This window comes from Plasmodium chabaudi (genome assembly GCF_900002335.3).
Source record: "Plasmodium chabaudi chabaudi strain AS genome assembly, chromosome: 8".
NCBI classification, from domain to species: Eukaryota; Apicomplexa; class Aconoidasida; order Haemosporida; family Plasmodiidae; genus Plasmodium; species Plasmodium chabaudi.
Window position 1 is genome coordinate 1,177,413 of NC_030108.2, and position 16,649 is coordinate 1,194,061.

The 16,649-nt window shown below is 25.2% G+C and overlaps 4 protein-coding genes across 4 annotated transcripts; 2 read left to right on the top strand and 2 right to left on the bottom strand.

The window, feature by feature from the left end:
• Positions 1-30: 30 nt before the first annotated feature.
• Positions 31-1,518, top strand: PCHAS_0831000 (procollagen lysine 5-dioxygenase, putative; the record flags this gene model as incomplete). The annotated part of the gene is made up of 1 exon (XM_016797952.1): positions 31-1,518. One exon carries the CDS (start codon positions 31-33, stop codon positions 1,516-1,518), a length of 1,488 nt encoding a protein of 495 aa, XP_016653851.1.
• Positions 1,519-1,586: 68 nt separating this feature from the next.
• Positions 1,587-4,862, bottom strand: PCHAS_0831100 (heptatricopeptide repeat-containing protein, putative; the record flags this gene model as incomplete). The annotated part of the gene is made up of 1 exon (XM_016797953.1): positions 1,587-4,862. One exon carries the CDS (start codon positions 4,860-4,862, stop codon positions 1,587-1,589), a length of 3,276 nt encoding a protein of 1,091 aa, XP_016653852.1.
• Positions 4,863-5,451: 589 nt separating this feature from the next.
• On the bottom strand, positions 5,452-8,208 carry PCHAS_0831200 (leucine-rich repeat protein; the record flags this gene model as incomplete). Its single annotated transcript, XM_016797954.1, has 5 exons — positions 5,452-5,683; positions 6,029-6,551; positions 6,712-6,887; positions 7,031-7,667; positions 7,863-8,208. 5 exons carry the CDS (start codon positions 8,206-8,208, stop codon positions 5,452-5,454), a joined length of 1,914 nt encoding a protein of 637 aa, XP_016653853.1.
• Positions 8,209-11,007: 2,799 nt separating this feature from the next.
• On the top strand, positions 11,008-16,308 carry PCHAS_0831300 (merozoite surface protein 1; the record flags this gene model as incomplete). The annotated part of the gene is made up of 1 exon (XM_740205.2): positions 11,008-16,308. One exon carries the CDS (start codon positions 11,008-11,010, stop codon positions 16,306-16,308), a length of 5,301 nt encoding a protein of 1,766 aa, XP_745298.2.
• Between the last annotated feature and the right edge of the window lie 341 nt (positions 16,309-16,649).

Genomic DNA, 16,649 nt, shown 5'->3' on the forward strand with positions numbered 1-16,649 from the left:
TCACATATTGCTACACCACCCTGTCTCGTAATGACTATGTGTGAAACAGCCAAAATAGATCTTGCCGAAATGCAGGATAGGATAAAAAATGCAAAATTGCATGTATTAACATTTGCGACACATGAACAAGGATATTTCAAAACGTTACAAGAGAGTTGTAAAGAATTGAATATAGATTTGGTAGTATTAGGAATGGGTAATAAATGGGAAGGGTTTATAAGTAAACTAATAAGTGTAAAAGAATATCTTAAAAAATGTGATGACAAAGATATAATATTATTTGTAGATGGGTTTGATACAATATTTGTTCAACCACCTAATGTAATAATAGAAAGATATATATTAAATTATGATAATTTATTTGTTTGTACAAGTGAAAGTGCATATTCATCAAATATATTTTTATTACGATTTATAGAAAATATGCATTTAATTTTTCATGATAGCATATTTAAATATAATTATAATACAAAATGGGATTCTAATAATATTAAAGATAAATATAGTGAATTTATTTATTTTTATAAAAATTTAAATTTATTAAATTCAGGAGGATGGATAAGTAATGTCTTTTTGGCTAAGCAAATTTTACGATATATACCTTCCTTTATTGAAAATGATCAAATATTTTTAACAAATTTATATTTGGATTGTGATTATTTAGCTAACTTTCCTAAAAAGGGAGTAGGCAATAATGATGAAGCGAAAAGTGATAAACCCGAAAATGATGATAACAAGTGTTACAGCAAAATAATACTTGATAACCATAATATAATATTTCATTTGTTTCGAAAGCAAAGTAGTATAATGCTCTTAAGCTACGATGACTGTGTGAAGTTCTTCCCATTTAAGCCGCTTTTGAGGATATACTATGAAGGCAAAGCTGGGGAAGAAAAAAGCGAAGGCAAAGCTGGGGAAGAAAAAAGCGAAGGCAAAAGTGACGATGGCGAACATAGAACGAATGATAAAATTTTGAAAAAAATTCAAATACTTAAAAATAATAACCAAAATAAAATTGAATGTTTAAAGCAAGAAACAATTTTAGATAATACATATATGGGAAATACCAATAGGAAAATATGTCAAATCGAAAAGACATTTAATTATTCGATAATTGATACACATACACATACATCCCCATGTATACTTCATATACATTGTCTTAGAAATATAGATAATATTATATTAAATATGGGTTTAAAAAATATATATAGTTATCATTGGTATAGTAATATATGGTATTTATTTTATAGTTTAAAAGGAACAATAAATTTTAATTATTTTAGTTTATTATTTTCTACAGTTGTAGCTTTTTTTACTTTTTTTTTAATTAATATAAAATATATAATAAAATTATATATATACATAAATAAAAATATATTAATAAATTATATGCAAAAAAACGAATATATTGATAATATATTATTTTTTTTAAATGACATTGAAAAATCTTGTTTTATTTCATTTATTTTGGCTTGTTTATTTTGGATTTTCTATGCATTGAATAAGTCTATCTAATAAGTCCAAAGTAGCAAGTAGTTTGTTTTATACATTTGTTTCTTTATTTTATAATTTAAAGACTTGTTTTAAATATCAATATTAATTGTCTCAATTTGATCCTTTGAATCTTTTTCATCATTTGTATATGTATTTACATTATCTAAAAGAATATTCCATTCTTTTTTATTTTTTATGTTAACTACTTTTATTGTATCTCGAATAAGTAGCCATTGATAAGCAGTTATTTCATTTTTCTTTTCGTTAACTACATCATATAAGTTTTCAAAATAAAAATCGATACTTGTCTTATCAAACAAATCTAAATGACTAAATACATAAAATAAATGTATTATCGAATTGAGAGAAGTGTGTAATGTAAATTTTTTTTCATTAACATTTGGATCGTCTTTGGAACTGCTTGAAATGGTAAGAGAATCCTCTTTTTCAGAGTCAGAACAAGTTGGGGTGTCAGATTTGTTGTCAACCTCATCAATGATGTCATTACTATCTTGTGCATTCTTTTTATTTACAAATGCTGAATATTCTGCATATGAAATGTTATCCTTTAAAGAGGGGACATTATTTATGCTAGCTGGAATGTTATCTAATATTAATTCATTCAATTTTTGAACATCTATATTATTTTCTGTATGATAATTAAAGGTAAATGTGTCGACTACATTATTTGGGGATTTAGCTGATGTTTCATTTTTATTTTGATAATTTTGATCTAAATGGGAAAGAAACGATTTAGATTCGAACTGTTTTAATTTTTGTTTTAAAAATGTTATTATATGATTTAAAAAATAAGAATATATCTTTTGGAAGTTTTCCATCTTTAATTTGATCTGTTCATTGGTGGTCAATAATTTTGTATAATGGTTGTCTAGCTGTTTTGATGGTGTAGAAAAGCTAGTGCAGCTAGCCATATCGGGGCTATTGCCAATGTCGGTGCAATTGTCATTTTTATTAGACAAAGGGACTATAGAGGTTGTGTAAAAAAGGTAGTCAGAAAGAATGTCTACACTAAGATTGTTACATAAATTAGAAGAATACAAATATGCATACTTCAAAATAATTTCTTTATCAAAAATTTTCATTTCAGATAAATTTTTAATTATATAATTTAAGTTTTCAAAAAATATTTTGTTATCATTCCTTTGAATAAATGTGTCATTATTTTTTAAAGAGATATTTGTCTTGATATGTGTGTTAAGAATATATTTTAAAGCATCAAATAAATATTTGAATAATTGTTTATCAAATATATTACTATTATTGAGTGATAAGAGTATCATATTAATATCTATTATATTGAAAGTTTTAAAATTTCGTTGTAAAATATTTTTTTTTATTTTTAAAAAGGTCTTATTTAGTAACTGTAATTTTGATAAAGAATATGTAAAGAAGGATAATTCGTGATTTGTTAAATCATTAATATTTTGAAATAAAAACTTTAAAACATATTTTAAATATTCAATATATTTTTCTTTATTATAATTAAAAAAAATTAATAACTGCATAGCTTGTTTTATATTTAGATTTTGAAAATTTTTCCCCTGAAAATTTATATCAATTTTGCAGTAATTATTTTTTTGTAGACACCATAAGAATATACTTACATTTCTTAAATTTAAATTATTTGAATAAAATAATAATTTATCTTTAATTAATGCAAAAGTTGTGTTATTTCTTTTTTGTTTTGTCATAGACCATAATATATTTATAAGACTTTGAACAGTAAATTTGTTGATATTTTTATTAATTTCATTTTCTAAAAGTTCAAAAAAATTATAATCATCTTTATAATTTATAAGAGATAATGAATAATAAATATTAGAAAGGTCTTGGCATGTTAATATGTCTATATATTTTCGTAAAAAATAAATAATTTTTTCATACACCTTTCCATCCCCTATATATCCACACTTAGCTAGACTCCAAAGAATAGCACATAAACTTTTTGTATTCAACTTGTTTAAAATATTAAAATTTATATACCCTATAATATAATTTAAAATGCTACCAAATACTTCTTTATATTTATTTTCCTTATGAATATTTAGTTTTACTAAAACCCATAATAACCATGTTTTATCAACTACTCTATATATTTGTTTTTTTTCTAAAAATTTATTTATATCTAATAATATTAATTCAAAGGTATTATTATGGATAACATTTTTTATAAAATTATTTCTTGATGTTATATTATTCATTTCAAAATTATAAATTTTAAGTAATTGCTTTAAAATATAAAAACATACAACAATGTTTGAAAGATGTCTTTTATTTTTATATAAATTTAATAAATCTTCATAAAAATAATTTTTTTCTATTTCTTTTACAACTTTATGGCAAAATAAGTTTTGTTGATTTTTGATATTTTTTGGATTACTCATTTCGTCAGTACAATTTTCATCTAATTTTATCATCTGTTTTGATTCATCTTTTTCTTCAACCATTTTATTCATATCGACATTTTCTGTTTCAAATGTTATTTTATTAATATTGTTGTTATATTGGTTAGGTGTCTCTGGTGATGTTTCGTGTTCAAATTTTGTTTCCTCTTCTTCATTTTGTTTATCATGGGACGAGATTAAATCGTCTAAGTCGCTTAAATCGGTGGGGGTGCTCGTATTTTCACTTAACTCATCGTTTAACAAAAATTTAATGTCATTCATTTCGGTTGGTTCATCACTTTCGCTTTCTACATTTTCATTTTCCACATTTTTGTTTTGAGCAACCCAGTCCAACTGCTCAACCTCATCTTTACTTTCCTTTAAAGTTTCCGCATTTGGGTTATTTTCAAATATTTCATCATTGCCATTATTTCCTCCCTTCTTTTCATAAAAATTATTATAATTATGAAAAAATAAATCTTTGAGTTTTTGAATTTCTACATCTTTAATATTAAACCAGTAGCTTTTTCCAAATTTATTTAAAATGCTTTTTGGATATTGATTAGACTGATCTCTATTAATTACAACCAGTAGCTCATATTCATCTTTATCTGTTTTTCTTACGTCTAATATAACACCGTTACATAATTTAAATTGGCCTCGATTTATTTTTACACATCCACCTACTAATGAGCTAAAGTTTTTAATTTTTTCTGCATGTACAACTTTATTTCTCTTAAGCTTCCTTGTATTTTTGTGATTTAGAACTAATCCATTATTTGGTAGAAAAAAAACATTTCTTAAGTTTTTATATTCATACGGTTTTTTATTACCATCATAATGAGAAAGAGCTATTTTATTATTAATTAGATTTTTATCGATATGTTTTGTATAAATAAAGTCATTTATTATGGTAAAAATCAAAACTAAGTATATTTTTGAATAGCTTATAACGTTCATATCATATGGAGGGGTATCAGGAGTGTATTTCTCGTTTTAATAGAGTCTAAAATATCATATGCTTATATTTTACATATATATAAGTATAACATTTATTCCACATTTTTTGTACCCTTTCCATATATTTGATTTGTATATTTATTTAATAGCTATATTACCATTTTGTTATAGTTCCTTTTTTTTTGGAGATATATTTTTTTAGAAATTTATCCTTTTTCCGTCATTTTATGTATTATATAAGCGAAACACACTTTTCTTAATTATTTTTTTAACTAAAAATTTTTATTGTTTTTTTTTTTTTTAAGAATCCCCGTTGAAGGAATATAGCTAGTTGGTGAAAAAAAAAATATATAATTTTTTTCAAATTAAAAAAAAAAATAATATAAATAAATATAATATTTGTGGAATAATATATAGAATAATAAAAATATAAACTGACAAAAATATTTCGAATATTTCAAGGTGTAACATTATGAAATTTTTGTATGTGTTACATGATTTATCCAAATATTCATATAGTCCATATATTATATATTTTAAGTGGGTAGCCAAAATATAAGAAAAAGTTTGCATATATAGCTAGTCTCTTTTATTCAGCGTGTAATACGCATAAATATGAATAAAACAAGTTATTAAACTTGTCAATAATTTCACCTATTTCTAATATTCTTTCTCTGGACTTTAAGAAAATATATTTTTTTTTTTCCTCTATCAAAAAATTACCCAATTTATTGTAGTTACTTGAAATGTAATCCTCAAGGTTATTCAAAATGTTTGACCGTTTCCCCTTGTAAGAATAATATTCATTTATTTCATCGTCGCTAAGAAATGATCAAATAATAATAGAGTCGTAAGTTTTTAAATTTTGTAGAAAATGTTATTTTACAATGCTCATACAATTTTCTTATATTTCATATGGATAACAACTAATATGTGTTGTAAGCAAATATTTTTATTCGCTTTTATTTAGGTTTGCATAATTGTTACAATGAATGGACTAACTATTTCTCTAGTACATAAATGATACATTGTTTACATGCATTTTTTTATTTAATATTTTCTTATGATGAGGCAATGTGCCATTAGGTCATCCAAGTGGCAATTCGCTGTCTCATTTTAATTCACAATTTCGTAAAAAAAAATAAATAATTTCACACATAAATTACCTTAAAACAATAGAAGGGTGTTCATTATTTTTAACTTCTGAAAAGAAATTAATAATTTTTGAATTAAAGGTATCATCTAATTCTTCTAAGCTTTTAAAATGATCAGAAATGCTATCATTTATATCTTTTATAATTTTTGAAATGTCTAATTTAAAATTTTCAATAAAATTATTAAGAGAAACAACATTCATTAATTCTTCACTAATTAATTTGTCTTTTAATAAATAATTTTCTTCGATATTTTTTTCTAAATAGCTTTTGATAATATTATATTTTTCAAGATCTATTAAGATATAGTTTCCTTTTTTTTCATTATTATTTTGTTCGTAATTTTGTTCGTACTCTCTTTTGTTATTGCTAGTAGGCATATCCAATATAACATCATTCATAATATTACACTGAAATGTTTTTGAAATGTTTTGAAGTTTTTTTATTACTCCATCACTTAATGTTGTATTTTCATTTAGTTGTATTTTGTTTTTATAAAAGTCTGGGCACTTCATTAGTTCGATATTATTAATACCTATAAATTTGAATAGAAAAAAAATGGATGCACACGAGTTTTACTAAATATTGTCTTCCATTTTTATCTACAACTACAACTGTGCCTTATAAATGTTCGCTATCTTTCTTAAATATATGTAGGCATGAAAAAATAGTGTAACAGTGCATGTAAGTGAAACCTTTGGGGATGTTAAGATAACTTAGGATAGTGGATATGACTTTTTTCGACCTCTTTCTTAATTCTGTATATTTTTGAGCATGTCTATTAATATTCTCGGATATAAAATTTTCGATATTATTTTCAAAAGCATTAGACGATTTCTTTCGTTCTTCATTTAAGTGCAGTATTTTATTTCTGTACAAGGTGGGAATATATAAGGAGGTAAGAAGAATGTAATATGTATTTATGGGTATATTATTTTTTATTGTGTAGTATACATGCATAATGTAGTATGGAAGGAGAACAAACTTGTTTATATATACATATTTTGGACATACATAATTTTAAGATTGATAGTTTGAATGTCTTTTAAAAAGTATTCCTTAATTTGTAAGTAGTGTTTTATTTTTCTAAAAACGGAAGGCTCTTCTTTTTCATCAAATAATGTAGTAGGTAGAGAAACGATTCCACACAAATAAGCTTCTGAAATACTTTTGTTATATTGTTCCGTATCGCTACTTATATTATTTGAATCAAATATACAGATTTGATCAAAACCAGAGGATGGTTTATTTATTTTATCCTGATTAGATAATGTTTTATTGTTAAAATATTTAATATTTTTAAAATTTGTAAAAATATGTTCTTCTATATTTTTTATATTACTTATAGGATTGTCAGTTAAATTTAGAATTTTCAAATTTTTTAAATATTTTAAATTCATTATATCTTCTATATTTTCTATATAATTTTTACTTAATACTAATATTTTTAATTTTTTATTATTATTCAAATTTTCGATTTTTTTAATTTGATTATTATGTAAATTTAATTCTGATAAGTTTATTAATTTGTCTAAATTTTTTATTTCTTTGATATTATTATTTGAGCAACTTAACATTTTTAAATTTTCTAACTCTTCCAAATTTTCCAGTTCTTCTATTAAGTTATTATCCAGGTGTAACTCTTCAAGATCTATTTGTAGAGAAAAAGAAAATTTATAAATCATAATGTGTATGCACATAGAATATAAAATTGGTGTGCAGCCAGATATACAAAAAATAGCCGACTTATAGACAATAGCATGTCATACTTTTGAAAGTTCGAATGGTTTATAGTAACAATTTTTAATAAACAAATATATAAAGAATTACAATTTTATATTCATACTTTTAAAAAGGTTAATATTTTGTATTATTATAATATTTTTATTTTCCAAGAACAATATTTTTGTATAATTAAATAAGTCAATAATATTATTCCTATGGGTGTAATCCTTTTTATTTTTAATTCCGTCTAATAACATTTTTTCATTTATTACATTTGTTCGAATTTTTATATAATCATTTTGAGGTATGATTTCATCAAACATATCATCATTTAAATATTTTTCCTTATCCTTTATATTTTCATCTTTATCATAAGTCAGACCATTTTCTGGACTAGTACATAAATTTTTATTGTCTTCTACATTTTCATTCTGTTCATTTTTTTTATTCTCACTTTCATAAATCATTTTTATTTTTAAATATTTTCCAGCATTTTTAAGGAGAACTATTTTTTTATATTTTGCAAAACATGCATACAAAATTTATATACAAAGAGAAAAGAAAGAGAGAGAAAAATTATATCATATATATATATATGTTTCCTTTTTTAGGGACGTAAATTTATTTATCCCCTAATAAATCGTAGCATTATATTTGAATGATGATATTTTTATATACAGTATTAGACAATATGCTTACTGAAATGTTTGCGCAAAAAACGGAAGTGAAATAAATAAAGTAAACGAAATAAGCGAAGTAAATAAGTGGGAGACGATTGGGCTGAAGCTTTGCGAAATTAAAGAAAAATAAGCATACGATATAAACAAAAAAAGGTAAAAAAAATATATTATATGACTTAAATCGGGATAAATAAAGTGCTGATAAAATAATAGTAGGTGAGACAGTGAATTTTATAGTATGCGAAATAAGAAAAGAAGAAAAGAAATTTCCCAAAAATATATTATAAATATTGAATATTACATTAGATATTATAAAAAATTGTCAATAAAATTTTATATTATTTTAAAATACTTTGAATAAGTGCACAAAATAATTGTCCAATTTAATGATAATTAAAAAGTTCCTATAGTATTACAACTTAGTTGAAATTTTCATGCATATATTTTTGGAAGCGTTTTAAATGGACTCATAAAAGATGGATTGATAAAAGTATATAGAACTTTTACAGTAATGAGAATTATAAATAAAATGATGGTAGACATTTTTAAATAATGTTACGAACATTTATAAGAAAGAAGTGATAAAAACCAAGGTAAGAAATAAATATACGATTCATATAAAAATAGGAAAAAATAAATATTATCGACCAAATAAATGTTTAGACAACCTTTGGAAATGTTAATTATAATAATAATATTTTCTGAATATTTCATTTAGTTGTTTTACACCCAAAATGAAAAAAACATTTTTACCTTATACCATAATTAATAATAAATGTGAAATAAATAAAAATAATATAAATTGTATCGTTTTGATAAAACAGGAAATTATACGAAGAAAATGTGTATCCTTTATTTTTTGAAACCTTCAAATATTTTTATCATTTTCTTCGTTTTATTTATAATGCTAAAATTTGGGGCATCATATATGTGGGAGTGAATTATATAAAATGTTTGTATATATTTTTAATGTAGAAAATAATGGCCACATTTATGCATGTTGTTATTATTTTTTATAATTTTTATAATTTTCATTTTAATATTGTTTTACTTACTTATATAATTTTCCAACGTTTTGATAATACAAAAAAAATGGTGTTAATATTTGTTATATTGAACATAAATTATATACTGAAAAAAATATGGTTGTTATTCCTAAAGGGAAAGTAAAATAAAAAATTCATTATTTAGTGATGTTGAAGTGCAAATTAATTAAAAGAAGGAAATGATTTTCGAAATGATACACAATGATTGTTTGAAAAATAATTCTGCAAAGTGTAGTTAAAATAGTTTATAAATAGACACAAAACGTAGTTAATTAATTTTACGTAATAAAAAATATTGCATAAACAGTTTTTATTTAATTATTTTATAAGTGTGTATATATACTGCACGTAAGAGTCTATAAAATAACATACACACATTTTACTTAACGTCGATAGTAGTAAGTGGACATAATGAAATTACCTTTTATTCCTCCATTTGTTTAATACATTTCTTGAAATTATTTTTTGTTTAAAAAATAGTGCAATTGCTTTATGGAGAAAAAGTGGAATATATGTGTGGGTGGTACTATTATTTTTTTTAATTTTTTTGTGTTGGCCGGTTTTTAATACGTATGTAATATGTATGTAATATATAATATATATAATACATATTTTATAAATATTTATATAACATATTAATTGTGTACACGCATTACAGTGTATGTGTTGGAAAATAAAAAAATAGTTTTTGATTTTTGAAATAATTATGTTTCACTGTTTAACAAAATTAGACAATTATTTTTCGAAAAGTGCACTATGATATGGGAAAATTATATTTTTGCATAATAATTTTTTTTTTTGGACAACAATATTTTTTTCTTTAACTAAATATAAGTTATAAAACAAAGTAAGTGCACTATGGAAATGCAGATGTCTAGATAATATATTTTTTGTATGCATGCTAAAATTAATTATACATATATTAAATAGATTTGTGCGAATCTTTATGTGTGCAAGTTATTTTTTTTAATAATAATTATCCATATACCACATTATTTATTTGTGTACCGTTAAATATTTATTTTCTAAGCGATTTTTCTCCTTAAATTATATTTTTTGTGATCATTTTTTTTTTTTTTTTGGAAAATCGGGAGCATAAAAAATATATATTACACTTTATAAATTTTTTATACACATTTGTTTATTTTATTTTATATATATTTTTTAACACATTTTTATTTTGAAATGATATGATCAATTATAAAAAAACAATAACATAATAATAGTAATAATTTTTTTTTGTACGATATATAAAATTATGCATTTTTATTTTTATAGTAAGTTAAAAAGTGTTATTATATGTACGTATTTTGTTTAACAGAACGGAAATTAGAAAAAACACAATAAAACTTATATATATTATGTGTAATTAGTGTATGTGTATATATTTGTCAACATTATAAATGATATAATTGAACTTCAATATTTATTTTTACACAAATTAGACTAATATAAAATGCAAAAGTAATGTACCTTTGTGTGTATTAATTTTAGCATTATAATTTATTCCACTCTGTATATTAGTTAAGTTTCGTTGAAAATGAAGGCGATCGGACTTTTGTTTTCTTTCGTTTTTTTTGCTATATATTGCAAATCTGAAACAATAGGAGTTTACAATGATCTCGTTCATAAGTTAGAAAAGTTAGAAGAATTATCAGTAGAAGGATTAGAACTATTTCAAAAAAGTCAAGTAATTGTAAATGCACAATCACCAGAAACACCTGTTGATCCATTTACAGACAGTAACTTTGCACCAAAGTTACAAGAATTTATTACAGATTTTGAAGAATTAGGATTTACAGAACAAAAAGAGTTAGTCAATTTAATAAAAACTTTAGGCCCAAATAAATATGGACTAAAATATTTAATTGAAAGTAAAGAAGAATTTAACGAATTAATGCACGCAATAAATTTTTACTATGATGTGCTTAGAGATAAATTGAATGATATGTGTGCAAATAACTATTGTGAAATTCCTGAACATCTTAAAATTAATGTTGAAGAAATCGAAATGCTTAAGAAAGTTGTCTTAGGCTATAGAAAACCAATTGAAAATATTCAAGATGATCTTGTAAAATTAGAAGAATATATTGCAAGAAATAAAGCAACTGCTACAACCTTAAACAATCTTATTACTGAAGAAACAGCCAAAATAACACCTGAAGAAGAAGCAGAATGTAACGATACTACTTGCAATACCGATAAATATAATAAAAAAAAAGCAATATATCAAGCTATGTACAATGTTATATTTTACAAAAAGCAATTAGCTGAAATAAAAAAAGTCATCGAAGTCTTAGAAAAGAGAGTTGCTACATTAAAGAAGAACGAAGCCATAAAACCATTGTTACAACAAATCGAAGCTATCAGAGGTCCAGCTACCGTCACTGAAGGACAAATAACTACAGAAGGAAATACTGAAGAAACAAAACAAAATGATGCAGCACAAACTGCCACAAAAACGACTACTACAGGACAATCTGGCGCAGGAGCAAATACTAATGAAACAGCTAATGCAGGACAAACCGCTACTGTAACAGCTGGTACTGAAACAAATACTGTCACTGAAACAGTTCAAGTGCCACCCGTTCCAGTTCTTACAGAAGAAGAAAAAGCAAAAAAAATAGCTGAACTTTATGCTCAAATTAAAGAAATTGCAAAAACTATAAAATTCAATTTAGACGGAATATTTGTCGATCCAGTTGAATTAGAATATTACAAAAAAGAAAAAAAAAATGAAAGCTGCCATTCAACTTCATCTTGCCACAAAAATAAAACACCTGAAACTGTAATACCATTAAATGTACGTTATCCAAATGGTATTAGCTACCCATTAACTGAAGAAGTTGTTTACAGCAAAATTGCTCATAATGCCGCTGAAACAACTTATGGTGATTTAACAAATGTCGATAATACACCCATAACAGAAGATTTAACCACAAATGAACAGGCAAGAAAAAATTTAATTAAAGCTATTAAAAAGAAAATCGAAGCAGAAGAACAAAAATTAGTAACATTAAAAGCTGATTATGATACTAAACTTGCAGAATTTAATGGACAAAAAACTCCATTCAAAGAAGCAGCTAAAAATTTTTATGAATCCAAATTTAGAAATAAATTGACTACTGAAATTTTTGAAGCCTTCAAAACAAAAAGAACTGAATATATGAACAAGAAAGCTGCATTAGTAGGTTGTGAATATGGAAATACTCAACAACTCATTAATAAATTAAATAAACAACTTAATTATTTACAAGATTATGGATTAAGAAAAGAAATAGTTAACACTGAAATTGAATATTTTTCAAACAAAAAATCAGAATTACAATATAATATTAATAGATTAGCAAATGCTGTTCAAGCAAAACAAAATATATTAGTTGCATCAAAACATATTCCACTTTCAACACTTGTTGAATTACAAATCCAAAAATCTTTATTAACAAAACTAATTGAACAATTAAACAAAACTGAGTTTTCTTTAAATAAAGCTCACTTAAAAGACAAGATATACGTTCCACAAACATATGGTAAAGAAGGAAAACCAGAACCATACTACTTAATAGCTATAAAAAAAGAAATTGACAGACTTGCCAAATTTATCCCTAAAATTGATGATATGATTGAGAAAGAGAAACAAAAAATGGAACAAGAACCTGTAGCTACCGGAGAATCTGAACAAGTTACTACTAGCTCTGGTACAGTAACATCAACCCAAACATCAGCACAAACAGCACCAACCCCTCCAGCTGCACCCGCACCAGCAAAAGAAGGAGCAGAAACAACAGAAAAGGCAAAAGAAGATACAACCGAAACAAAAGAACCTACAGCAACAGAAGAAACATCTGAAACACCAGCAGCAGCACCAGAAACAACACCTGTAACAGAAGAAGCACAACCTGCAGCACCAGCAGAGGTACCAGCACCAACCACACCTGCAGCTCCAGCCGCACCAGCAGCACCCGCAAAACCAGTTATGACAAAATTATATTACCTTGAAAAATTAAAGAAATTTTTAGCATTCTCATATGCATGCCATAAATATGTTTTATTACAAAACTCTACCATAAACAAAGATGCTTTAAGCAAATATGCTCTTACACCAGAAGAAGATAAAATAAGAACATTAAAGAGATGCAGTGAATTAGATGTATTATTAGCTATTCAAAATAATATGCCTACTATGTATTCACTTTATGAAAATGTAGTTGATGGTTTACAAAACATTTACACTGAATTATATGAAAAAGAAATGATGTATCATATATATAACTTAAAAGATAAAAACCCAGCTGTTAAAGCTTTATTAGTAAAAGCTGGCGTCATTGAACCAGAACCAGAACCAGTACCCCCAACACCAGCAGTACCAGCACCAGAAACTGCACCAGTACAAGAAGCAGCACAAGAAACAACACAAGAAACAACACCTGGAACCACAACACCTGAAACCGCAACACCTGGAACCACAACACCTGAAACCACAACACCAGAAGCACCTGCAGAACCAAACGCATCTGAAACAGTAACACAAGAAGGAACAACACCAGCAGAAGCACCTGCAGCACAAAAAGCACAAGAAGGAGCATCAGCACCATCAGCAGAAACTGTCCCAGCAGCACCAGCACCAGCACCAGCACAACCAGTAACATCACAACCAGCATCAACACAAGTATCAGGACAATCAACAAACGGTGAAGGAAATACTAAAGTAAGCGCAGAAAGTGAAGACGAAATGTTTGTCGATGATTTTGAAGTAGACAATTTTTACAAATCTTACTTACAACAAGTTGATGGAAATAATACTCAATTCATAGATTTCATAAAATCTAAAAAAGAATTAATCAATGCATTGACCCCTGAAAAAGTTAACCAATTATATCTTGATATTGCACACTTAAAGGAATTATCAGAACATTACTATAATCGTTATTATAAATATAAATTAAAATTAGAAAGATTATATCAAAAACATGAACAAATTGAAGCAGCTAACCAAAAAGTTAAAGAAATTAGCGTATTAAAATCCCGATTATTAAAAAGAAAAAAATATATTAATGGTACATTTTATGTATTATCTGGTTTTGCAAATTTCTTTAACAAGAGAAGAGAAGCTGAAAAGCAATATGTAGATAACGCAATAAAAAATACTGATATGTTATTGAAATACTACAAAGCTCGTAGTAAATATTTTACTTCTGAAGCTGTTCCTTTAAAAACATTAACTAAAACATCAATTGACAGAGAAGCCAACTACTTGAAAATCGAAAAATTCAGAGCATACAGCCGATTAGAATTAAGATTAAAGAAAAATATTAATTTAGGAAAAGAAAGAATTACATATGTATCTGGTGGTTTACACCATGTATTTGAAGAATTTAAAGAACTTTTAAAAAATAAAGGTTATACCGGAAAAACTAACCCTGAAAATGCTCCTGAAGTTATCAAGGCATTCGAACAATATAAAGAATTACTTCCAAAGGGAGCAACAACTCCAGCTCCAGTAGTTACACCAGCAGTTGCTCCAGCCTCCGCTACAACAACCCCAGCAGATGAACCCGCAGCAGCAGCAGCAGCAGCAGCCGCACCAGCATCAGGATCAGCAACAACAACAGGAGGAGAAAACGGTACACCAGTAGTTGCAAACAGTGATAATGATGATGATGATGATGACGATGATATGGATCAAATTGCAAATGCTCAATCCACAGACGGAGAAGTAAAAGATATTCTTGACGAATTTAAAAGTGAAAATGAATATATATACACAAAGAGCTTAGGTAACACATATAAATCATTTAAAAAACACATGTTAAAAGAATTTTCAATGATTAAAGAAGACATAATAACTGGATTAAACTATAAATTAGAAAAAAGAAATGATTTCCTTGATGTATTAAGCTATGAATTAGCTTTATTCAAAGATATAAATACCAACAAATTTGTTGTTAAAAACCCATACCAATTATTAGATAATGATAAGAAAGACAAACAAATGATAAACTTAAAATATGCCATTAAAGGTGTAACTGAAGATATCGAAACAGCTACTGATGGAATTGAATTCTTTAACAAAATGGTTGAATTATACAAACCTCAATTAAACGCAGTTAATGAACAAATTGCTGCCATAGAAAAAGAAACAACCGATAAAGAGGAGAAAAAGAAATACGTTCCAATCTTTGAAGATCTTAAAGGATTATATGAAACCATATTGAACGGAGCAGAAGAATTTTCAGAATTATTACAACACAAACTTGAAAACTATAAAATTGAAAAAGCTGGATTTGATATTTTAATGGCAAATTTAGAAACATACATAAGAATTGACGAAAAACTTGAAGATTTCGTAGAAAGTGCAGAAAAAAATAAACACATTGCCTCAATAGCTTTAAATAACTTAAACAAATCTGGTTTAGTAACTGAAGGTGAATCAAAGAAAATATTAGCAAAAATGCTTAACATGGATGCCATGGATTTATTAGGTATAGGTTCTAATCATGTATGTATTGGTACAAATATTCCTGAAAATGCTGGATGTTTTAGATATGATGATGGTAAAGAAGAATGGAGATGTTTATTAGGTTTCAAAAAAAATGATGATGGTACTAGATGTGAAAAAGATACTGAGGCTACTTGTAGTATCAACAAAGGTGGATGTGATCCAAGTGCTGAATGTAGAGAAGTAGAAAATGCAGATAGGGAAAATTCCAAAAAAATTGTATGTACTTGTGTAGAACCAACCCCAAATGCATATTATGATGGTGTATTCTGTAGTTCTTCCGGATTTATGGGATTATCAATTTTATTGATCATCACATTAATTGTATTTAATTTATTTTAAATAAATGATTAAAATATTTGTTGCATTTTATATTTTTCCTATATATATTTTAAAAGTTGTATAATACATTTGAAATATATATTTTGGCATAAATTGTATATTTTTTATTATATAAAAAAATATATATATATAATTTTTAATAAACATTTTTAAATAAACGTACATGTGTTTTAGTATAGGAAATTTTGTATGACTTTAAAATATGATACTATTTTTTTTAAACTACATATTATATATTTATATATAAGTAATGAGCTTATGAAATTTTTTTAAATGTATAGTAAATTAATTTATTTTTATTTTTTATACAATATATTGTATGTGTGTTCTTTATTACTATT